The sequence below is a fragment of the Cupressus sempervirens genome, chromosome 7 (assembly GCF_028749045.1).
Source record: "Cupressus sempervirens isolate cs-2001-9-10 chromosome 7, ASM2874904v1, whole genome shotgun sequence".
Lineage (NCBI taxonomy): Eukaryota > Viridiplantae > Streptophyta > Pinopsida > Cupressales > Cupressaceae > Cupressus > Cupressus sempervirens.
The window spans coordinates 843,696,720-843,708,177 of record NC_143124.1 but is presented as its reverse complement, the minus strand read 5'-3'; the positions used below and the strand labels follow the sequence as shown (position 1 = coordinate 843,708,177).

Genomic DNA, 11,458 nt, shown 5'->3' with positions numbered 1-11,458 from the left:
TAGTTGATGTAATATTAAGCACAATATAAACATTACTTATTTAACAACTAGAAAGACTAGAAAAACATTTTCAAAGGGGAGGTTGCCAAAACCTTGAGCCCATCCAATGGACACCATCTATGCAGCAACTTATTTACACCTTAGTAGAAAACATATTGTTGACAAACAATACTATGTTAGAAATTATGTTATGTTAGCAATTATGTTAGCTAATTGTATTACATGATTTCTAACATAGTATTGTTTGTTAACGATATATTTTTTTACTAAGGTACGAATAAATTGCTATATCCAAATGACTAATATGATTTAACCTTCAACAACGTCAGAAAAAGAAACAAAGAAACTGTAAATAGGAAGATGCAATGTCATTATCAACCCTAGCAAATAAGATTCTGATGTCGAAAGTTTGATGTAAATAAAGCATCCGTAGTTCAAAAGAGAGCACCAACAGTGAGCAGTAGTGGATGTCATCATGCATTCTCACAAATCACGGTAATGTGATTTGTGGTAAAATAGTATGATCTATGGACCCATTTGAAAGAGGAAAGCATGTGGGAGACAGTGGATTCATGTGAATGAAAAGAAGTGCCTATTATGTGAGTATCATGGAATACTTTATTGTGGCCGTGAAAAACGTACACAGGTCAATCATTCTCCACTCCCGCGTAAATCTGATAGATATACATTTAATATCTCATAAATTCAAAGAACTTCTCCCGCGGCAAATGTGTATAAATATGAGCAACATTGGACTCTCGTTCACAACAAGTATTTCTCGTTCCTTAGATCTTAAAAATCTCAGAGATTGGAGGAAAAAATGGCTCATTCAAAGGCAGTTGAAGTTGCCATTATTTTGGCACTTTTGGGAATGGCGCTAAGTGTTGTTGCGTTGGGTATGTTTGTTTCTTTCCCATGATTTGATTACATTTCAAAAACCACTCTTTGAAAGGATCTTTTTTGGTAGATTCCTTATATGGAAAATAGTACTGATTTGAGAGTATACAGGTGAAGGAGGTGTGGAATGTGAAAAGCTGCCGATAGAGATGTGTGCTTTCTCTGTCTCATCGTCTGGAGCTCGATGTGTGCTCGAGAAGAAATACTCATCCACTCGTGAGGGATCAATAGAATACCAGTGCCAGGCAATAATACATTGATCTCTACCAATACTACTTTTTCTCTCTATTTCTTCTTAGAGTAAACCGCATTTCTCGTTTAGTTTTATTGAATAATGAGGGGTGTATCTGAAAGTGTATTTCAGTCGTCGGGCATAATTGCCAAGGATATGAAGGAATGGATTGAGAGTGAGGAATGCCTGCAAAGTTGTGGTTTGCAGAGAATGAGTGTGGGTCTGTCAAGTGATGATCTTTTCGAAAATTCTCATTTCACGTCTAAACTGTGCTCAAACAAGTGCCAAAACAGGTGCCCCAACATTGTCGATCTATATCGAAATCTCGCAGCTGGAGAAGGTAAGCGCCCCATTATTGCTCATCATGTCCATGTTATTAAACAAATATAACTTTCATAAGTAGGAGATGTTTTCTATGCTAAGTTAAATTAAATTGTGATATTGTTATTAGGATTTAACTATGTAGTTTTTGAGTTAAATTTATTGATTCATGTTTTGTAATGATTCACACGAACCTATCTCTCATAAGAACACTAACTCATTTCTTATAAGAATAAATGGAACACTTAATCTAGAGTAGGGGTACTTCAGTTCTGTGAACATTACTTAGATCTTATGAATGTTAAGTATTCTCTTTATTTTTGAAAAAAAAGAATAAAAAATAGATTTGCATGAATGGTTGCTCATGAAACATAAATCAATGAATTTAACTCAAAAACTACACATAAATTCAATAACAATCTCACAACAAATATATGATTTTATTTGAACAATAGTAACAAGAATATTATTGCAGAAATATATTTACCACACATGTGCGAGGCTCGCAATACACGAAGCAGGCGAATGATGGTCGGGACTGCGTCTGCGCCCACTGATGGTGGATTGAAGAGTTTTTCCATTGGTGGCACATTGGCGCCTGCCCCTAAATAGACAACATATATACTACGTTACCTATCCTATTCTGTTAAGCAATGCTATATTTTTCATTCATAGATTAAGTAACGTATGGATTAGAATTTCTCATGATGTAAATTTTGGATTAGAATTTCTCATGATCTAAATTTCGCCCTATAAGGCACGTAATGTGAGGCATACAGTGCAGCTAAAGTTGGTAATAAAAAAGGGTTTGTTTACAATGTGCAGAAAAGATTTCCATTTTTTATGGGGTTGCTTTCAATCGAATTCCATCTTGACAAACAATATCAGTTTTACTCGCAGCAATCTTATAATATCGTATTTCCTCACCGACAATTGAAGGGGGCAAATGTTGAATGTGATTATAGCTTAAAGATTATATATTCTTGATTTATAAGATAAAAGTGTTAAATAGTTAAAGTTGACTTTTTAAAAAAATTAATTTCTTTCATAGTATATGACGTTTAAGAGTGGCCCATAACTTATTTACCAAGTAAATTTTGCCATGTCTGTCATCTTTTTCAATTATATAGTTTAAGGAATAAAATATACAAGATCTTAGGAATGTAATGAAGTGAATCTTACAATAAATACCATGGACTTCAGTTAAACAAAATACACTAGATATACATTCAAAGCTCATTAATGAAGTTATGTATCTATCTTCCATATTAAGTGAAGTAAGTAAAAAATGTAACACAAATATCATTGCTAGAAAACCTAGAATCTACATAATTTTCTATACTTTTGTTTTGTGAAATTTAAAATAGAAGGAAAGTTTATTACCATTTTGCTTAATTTAAGATACTACAAACAATGACAAAATATATGTATGTTGAAGATGGCCAAAGATAAAGGGGGAAAATTTGCCTAAGGTATGAATTGAGTGTGACTCTCTAAATATCGTAAATTGTTTTAAGGGTATTTTTTCTTCTAGTTGAATGATTAGGGATATTATAAAAGATTGCATGGAAATCTTAAATGAGCTTCAAATTTTTTTGATTTCATGCTTGTATCATGAAGGAAATTGGGTGGGAGATTTCCTTGCTAATAATGGGGGGATTTCCTTGCTAATAAAGGTGTTACTTCTCATCATTGTTTGAATTGAGATTATGCTGACCACATCCCAATAGAGATGAGTTGGCTTCTAAGAAATGATATTAATGGTGATTAATTTAGGCTTAGATTTCCATCATTTTCTTTATTTTTGTAAGAATACAGCACCAAGTAGGTCCTTGTTTTCAATATTGTGTTTAATCCCATTTTATTTGGTGTGCCTACTTGGTTTGGTTCTATAGACACATCAAATTTTCACAATGGGGGGTGATAGGAAAAAAAAGGAGCCATAGTTAATGAGAAATGAAAAAAAAAAATTAGTCTATGTGGAGTGACATTCTTGTTGGTGACTTAATTCCTTACATGGAAACTCTTAAGGAGGTGGATGCTCTTATCACTAAGGATTTTAAGGAAGGTTAGAAGGATAGAGTATTGTAGGTCTATGTGATGGAGTTTTTAATAAATGAGAACTAGTCTCAGTTGTCTCTAACATGGAATGTTATGTTGCAATTTCTATAGTGATAAGAAAGAGAATTCAAAAGTGATGGACATCTTCTTTCTCCTTAGCAAAAGATAGAAAGTCATAAAGAAAACTAATGGGGGTTTTGAGTGCCTTTCAATTTCCAAGGCCTTGTTAGATGTTATTGAGTTGATAATGTAGTATGTGACTTTGTATGGTAAATTTGATAGTTTTTTTAGCTATCATTCCATTAAATTCTTAATTATTTTCACCATGATAAGTGCATTTCTCTATCATCTTACTTTTCTTCATCTTTAAATCATAGTATGGCAGTGCATAAGAAAAGATGCTCTGCAACCATTTGCATGAGAGTCTAATTTTATTGATCATAGGACAAGTTGTGAAAGCCCTAAATATTGAGAAATAGGTCACTTAAAAAGCTAGGCTATAATTTGCAAAAAATGTTTGGGTTCACTATGAATTGTTGAGAACTAATAGATCATGATAGTATTGATCCTAATTGGGGTAAGATTTGCCGCATGTATAAGAATAAAGGAAAGGCTTTTCTTACTACTACTTTCCATCCTTGTGTTCCATAGAAAAAATATTGTCTCTTTACATACAAAGGATTTTTATTATATACCTTCTTAGGAGGTTGTGCCAGATCCTTTGGAGAAAAGTATAGTTAAGAGTGAATGGAAGGAAAATCCCTCAAAGATTAAATATATACCTTCTAAAATTGTTAAATCTCCTCTTAAAAGGAAACCTTCTCCTCATTCATTTAAGAAAATTAATTTGGGTAGGGTTAGATTTGTAGGATTTAAAGAACAGTAGCAACACAATAAAAAATAATAATACTCAAAACAGGGGAGGCTCTATTTTACCACAAAGAAAAATTGGTTTTCTATCATTGCATCATTCATAAAAATATTACATCTTACAACTATATTATATAAAAACTCTTCTATAGAAACTTGCAATGAAAATCACTGCTTGTCACAACAATTGAGCAGTTATTGACCAGTCCTTTATTACGTGAAAAACTTGCGGTAGATACAAACTAATAGATTTCTTTCTTGTAACAACAAGTGTTATTGGAATTCTAATAAAAAGTGAAATATGAAAAAATCTATAGAAAACTAATTTAAATTGCTACTAATTATGTGATCCCTTGGCTTGGATGGTGCATGAAAACTAGGATGGTGGAACTAACGGTTTAAATATGTTGTGAAGCATCAATCTTCATACTCCACCTTGATGCTAAGAGGATTAAAAATTCGATCTCTGAGTGCTAAAAACTTATCTTTTGCAATTACCTTTGTAAAGATGTTCGCTATTTGCTCTTTTATGTTTATATACTTCAATTCAACTGCCTTTTGTTGCACCAAGTCTCTAATAAAATGTTGTTTCAGATCAAAATATTTTTTCCTACTATGATGAACTAGATTTTTGGCCAATTTAATAGCACTTATGTTGTCACAAAAAATCACAGTAGGTTGAACCTGTATCTCTCCAATTTCTTCAAGAAGTTTTCTGAGCCATAAGTCTCGTGTTGCTGCTAAAGTAATTACAACATACTCCACTTCTATAGAAGAGAGAGCAACCATGCTTTGCTTCTTTGAACTTCATGTGATTAAATCAAAACCCAAAGAAAAATGATTACCAAATTTAAATTTCCGGTCATCCAAACTACCTCCCTAATCTGAATCACCAAAGCCAACAAGCTCAAACTTATTAGAAGAATAGTGAATGCAAAAATCTACTTTTTTTTTCACATACCTCAAAATTCTCTTGGCTACCTTCATATGTTCCTCTGGTGGATTTGTCATATACCATGAAACTAATGAAACTGAATAAGCAATATCAAGCCTTGTGTAAGTTTAAAACATCAAACTCCCCACAATGCTCTTGTATGATGTCTCATCAATAATTTCAGCACCATCATCTCTACATGATGTAGCTCCATGAGCAATTCAAGTGGAAAGAGGTTTACAATCAACCATATCAAATTTCTTCAACATTTCTTTTGCATATTTTTTCTGACAAATAAAAATTTCATCTTTACCTTGATAAACCTCCATGCCAATAAAATACTTCATGAGACCTAAATCTTTCATCTCAAACTCATTCATCATAGCAACTTTGAATTCATCTTTCATCTTTGAACTACTACCCATATATAGCAAATCATCGACATACAAACTTACAATGAGAATATCATTACATTCTTTTTTGTATTAAAGGGTAGGTTCACTCTTACTTCTTTGAAATCCATTCTGCTAAAAATATCCATCAATTCTTGCATAAAATGCTTGTGGCACTTGCTTGAGGCCACACAAAGCCTTCTTCAACTTTTAGACATGATCTTCTTTGTCTAGAATCTCAAAACCTTGCAGCTATCCCATATATACCTCTTCTTATAACTACCCATTGAAGAAGGTACTTTTCACATCCATGTGATGAATACTCCATTTCTTTTGAGCTACAAGAGATATTAGCATCCTAATAGATTCTTGTATTGCTACTAGTGCAAAAAAAAATTCATAATCAATGCCATACCTTTGAGTGAAAACTTTAGCAACCAATCTTGCCTTGTGTCTTTCAACACTCCCATCACTATTATACTTGGTCTTATAGACCCATTTTGTGTCAATCTTATTCTTCTTACATGGAAGATCTACAAGCTCCCATGTCTCATTCCTATGAATGGAATCCATCTCCTCATTCATTGCTTGCAAGCAAACCTCATTAGCACATGCATCTTCAAAACATGATGGCTCGAAATTAGCTTTAGCAAGTAATGAAAAATTTAATATCTCACCTATTGGATATTCTTCATGTGCTTGATTTTGACATCTCTCATAGATATCACTCAATCTTATCCTCTTGAATAATTCTGATTTTGATCCCTTCCTAAGCCTTTGTTGTTGTTATTGTTGCTACTAGCACCATCATTCTTTGAAATTTGCAACTGGGAAGCAAAAGCCTTCTCATTAACACTGGTAGATGTGTCCCTTATTCTATTCTCATGTGATATGTGAGATCTAGCCAATTCATCATACTCCATGGTAGCTAAATTTTTTCTTTCTTCCATACAATCACTACAGTATTCCATCTTGGGGTTAGAGATCTTAATACCTTCTATATTGCATGCTCTTGAGTTATAGGTTCACCCAAAGTCAGCATTTTATGAGTCACATCTTTCACTCTCACACATAAATCTCTCACATTCTCTGTCTCCTTCATCTTCAAGTTCTCATATTCTCTTTTCAAGGTTTCTAGATTCACAACCTTAATCTAATCATTGCCATGGTAAGCATCTTTTAGAGTCTTCCAAGCCTCTTTTTTTGTCTATGCATCAGCAATTCAGGGAAACAAGCTCTTCTCAAGAGCTATCTAAATGTGAAACAATTCCATTGCATTCTTCTTCTCAACTTATTTCTCCAATCTCCTATCATAGGTTGGAGAGTATTCCAATTCACAAGCTCTTCATATCTGAATTTAGCAATCTCCCAATAATCTTTCCCAATCAAAAAAGTCTTCATCTTGATTGATCAATATTGGTAATCAACTCCATCAAAATCTAGGATTTGCAAATTGTTTTCCATGCTATTTTCTTCCAAACACCTTATGCTCTAATACCAAATGTAGTATTTAAAGAACAACACCAACATAACAAAATATAATAATAATACTCAAAATAGGGGAGGCTCTATTTTACCATAAAGAAAAACTAATTTTTTATCGCTGCATCATTCATAAAAAAATTAAATCTTACAACTATCTTATATAAAAATCTTCTATTGAAACCTATGATGAAAATCATTGTTTGTCACAATAGTTGAATTGTTATTGACTAATCCTTTATTACATGCAAAACTTGTGGTAGAGATGGACTAATAGATTTATTGATTGTAATAGGAAGTGTTATTGTAATTATAATGCAATGTGAAATATGAAACAATCTATAGAAACCTAATTAAAATTCAACTAATTATGTGAATCCTTGTCTTGGATGGTGCATGAAAACTAGGATGGTGGAACTGATGGTTTAAATATCTTGTAAAGCATCAATCTTCAATATTTGATAATAAAATTAATTTTAAAATCCCTCTAGACATTGGGGAAAAAATACCCTTATTGATTTTGGTTCTTGTATCAAGGAAGACCACTATGTTTGTAATTTATTTCAGCTCCCGTGATAGAATGTGACACCTCTATCCTTCCTCTACACTGTCTCTAGGAACACCAAGGAGAAAAATGACCATGTAGGAGTTGTTTCTTTTACTCATTTCCCCTTCTTTGGGTATGTGGGGTTCTTCACTAATGGCCCTTCTAGCAAGGGATCTAGTGACAAAATATTAGTGACCTAATCCATAGTCAACTTAATGATGTGTCGACATGATGCACTAGATCATTGTTCACCTTATGATACACCTGGACATTAAAAATGATCTTTTCAAAGAATTTTTATTTATTATAAAAAGTGTTTATGATATTTGAAGAATCTTTTTTGACACCCTTTCTCAAATTAGTAGCCCAAGCACCTTTTCTGCCAAGCTAAGGTCCATTATGCAATAATTATTGATCCTAACCTCATAGTAACCTATGAAATTGATCTAATTGTCTTCTATAGAGGAATTAGGTGCAAATACCTTGCCTACAATATGTTGTAACATCCCAATGTTTTCAAAATTAGGGTGAGTGATAGGAAAATCATCTAGTCGATAGTCTTCCTATTCCACATCAAATGTGTGGATGTCCTACTTTTCCTTTAGCTTAGAAAGTCCTATGGTGATGGGCCATACCTATTATTTTTTATTCTTTATATAGATCTTGTATATGTAGAGCTAAGTTTTCTGCCAATTTCTAATAGTGTGAGCTTATCTAAAGGGTATCACAAGAGCTTACTTGGATGTAACATGAAATTATATACCCTAATATATGTGAACATGTTGATTGTATAAAGTAGGACCATATCTCTTTCACCCTTGAAAAAGCTTCCACAAATATTCTTTTGGCATAGTCCCCCTCTAGGAAATTGATAACTACAAAGATAAAAGCATTGTTCATGATCCTATATTCAGGGCTTCCCTCTATTAATTTCTTATTGAATAGCTAAGAATATAAAATGTATGGCTAGGAAGCACTTGCTGATGGGCTTCCCTTCCTTGTCAGCCTTGGGTATTCTACCTTAGTAGCAAGCAAGTATATGATATCAGATGTCATCTAAAACTTAGGATCCATCTTCACCAGTTGCAACTTCTCATCTAGGGAATAACAACAAATGTTCGGTAAAAATGCAAACCTATGTCATTGTTTTATAAAAGAAAAGGCTAACAAAAGTATAGCTTTTCAACTTCAATGACATAAAAGTGGTATTTTTTTTAGAATTTGAAAATAAAGTAGAATAGTAAAATGTTTAGAAGTGAATGAAGTTTAGGATTATTATGTTTAATGATTATTTGAAATAAAAATTGATATATTTTTCTATTTTTTAGAGATTATTTTTTAGTTGTTGAAAAAGACTAAAAATTAGGGGTCTAGTTCCCACCACAAAACTATATGGAACTAAACCATTTTCCCTTTGATCTCAAATTATGTTATAGATGCAACATATAGCTAGCTATATTTTTTTTAATGTTTTTTACTTAGATTTTCTCTTTTATAAAAATTCAAATTTTAACTCACCTAAAATCAATAGTTTTCATCTCCCACAACATCTTCTTGAACCAAACTATTATAACCAAAAGCAAATTTTTAGATTTTTGAAGATGATTCTCTCCTCTAGAACATTATTTACTTTTCAAATTTTTTGATATGATTTACTATTTTTTTCTTTGTCAAAATCAACATCTTCTCGAATGTTAAAAAATGTATTTGTACTATTTTTTAATTATAAAATGCTATATCTAATTAAAATACTATAAACTATATATGAGAATATTCTTGACTTTGAGCTCTACAAAATAGTGTTTATATGTTATTAAAACAAATATGAAAAAAGAGTAAGAGTTATTGAAACACCACTTTTTTGAAATTATTTTATTTATTTAGTAATTGGACACAAATTGTTATAATAGATTCATTTAATAGACATTTCCAATTGGAAAAGTTTGAGAACATATATAAATTAGCTACAATGAATTTATCTAGATCATATGTTTGAACAAAATTGACTTTTAGATAGACATACTCAAATTCAATTGATCTAATAAGTTGGTTTGAAAGGTCACATATCTTTATACTTTTACCCTACCAATACCTCAATAAATCATATTGGTGATTGTCCTTACCATCTTGATGAAGTAAACCATGCCCATCTCCAAGTATCTCAGTGTTCGAAATCCCATTACTGTACTCAATAGCATGATGTAGTATTCAATGTCTAAAATCATATATCCCTAAGTCATATCTATTTCAAATTGACCTTCTTTCCCTTAGGAATTTATCTATTAAATATGTGTTATGTACTATATCATTTACTTCTTTCTTATGTTGTTTATACCAATTGAGTGTTGTGAACAAGGAGATGTTGTAGTACTAATCTAGAGAAGAGAGATGGAAGAATTTTTAAATTCTATCCAACCTTGTGTCCAAAACAATCTCTCCCATGAAATTCTTCACCATCCTCTCATTGGGGACATAATTCTAACCTAAAGTTATACTAAGCTTAGAAGATTACACTAATGTTAGGTGGGATCATTCACTAAATTGTTATAAATCATTGTAGGCACAAAATCATACCTCTCAAGAGGCTTGTTGCATAAGACAAGAAATGTGTTCAAGTTTATGTATCCAAGTTTTGTATCTCTCATCTCCAAGTGCCAATTCATGAATTGGAACTTGGGTGGGACACATATGTAGGTGAAAGTCACTAGCTTAGGAGAAATCTTTCTTACTATTGATGATGAAGATGTCATCGGATTTTTTTTAAAAACCAATAGATGTTATTAAAAAATGTGTTTAGAAAATGAAAATACTCTAGATGACTCAGAAAAGATGACAAAAACCCTAAAACCTAGGAAAAATCACAAAAAAGGAGCAAAACCTATATTTTGCACACAATGTACATGCATGTGCCTACACACCTTCTTAGGGTGTATAGAGTATGAAAAGTGGCCTTTGGGAAAATTTGATCAAATGGGGAACATTTTCATATTGCACACCTTAAGCTCCTTCATAGGTACATAGGTTGTGCAACATGCACATCTAGAAATGGTGATGGTTGGCATGAATGGGGGAGGTAGGAACCTTGTTCACCTAACAATGTGCATAGCTAAGTAATTGTAAGCTCACCAAATTTGTGTGGATAGAGAACTGGAAGGTTGTAGAGGTTGTGCAAAGGTAGAAAATCCACAAGTCTTCAATCTTGAAGGTCGTTGATATGAATGAGCACATACATGGCCTTTTTTTGGATATTTATAGGTACTTGTTTGGCATGTAGTGCAAGGAGTTACAAACCTGTGCAAGGTGTGCAAGCATGAATGGTGCACAGGTACGTCCACACTTAGTGCAATGATCAAGAAACCTTTAATTTATAGACCTTATGCATGTGCACAAGTGTGTAAGGTACACACTTTGTAGTTTTTATAAAAAAGACCCACTTTTAACAAATAGAATTGGATGACATCTCCTTTTCCTAACTACTAGATCCAAACCATGGTACTCCTACTCCATAAGCTATCTCGGAAGACACCCTATTCTAAAGAAGAAATTTCCAAGGCTTAAAGTAGAAAATGGGTTGTGTTGTGAAACCACAAAAAATAGCCCTGATAAAAGGAAAAAATGACAAAGGAATTTATTTATCAGCAAACAATCTAAAACCTATATCAACTTGAATCCTAATTTTTAATGTCACTATAAATTATAGATAATCTTAACCAATAAATCAA

At 32.4% G+C, this 11,458-nt stretch overlaps 1 protein-coding gene across 1 annotated transcript; it reads left to right on the top strand.

Moving 5' to 3' along the window:
- Positions 1-739: 739 nt before the first annotated feature.
- On the top strand, positions 740-2,268 carry LOC149550040 (uncharacterized). Its single transcript, XM_089793202.1, has 4 exons — positions 740-896; positions 1,009-1,142; positions 1,262-1,469; positions 1,926-2,268. The coding sequence occupies exons 1-4, from the start codon at positions 821-823 to the stop codon at positions 2,060-2,062; spliced, it is 555 nt and encodes a 184-aa protein (XP_089649328.1). The 5' UTR covers positions 740-820; the 3' UTR covers positions 2,063-2,268.
- Positions 2,269-11,458: the final 9,190 nt, after the last annotated feature.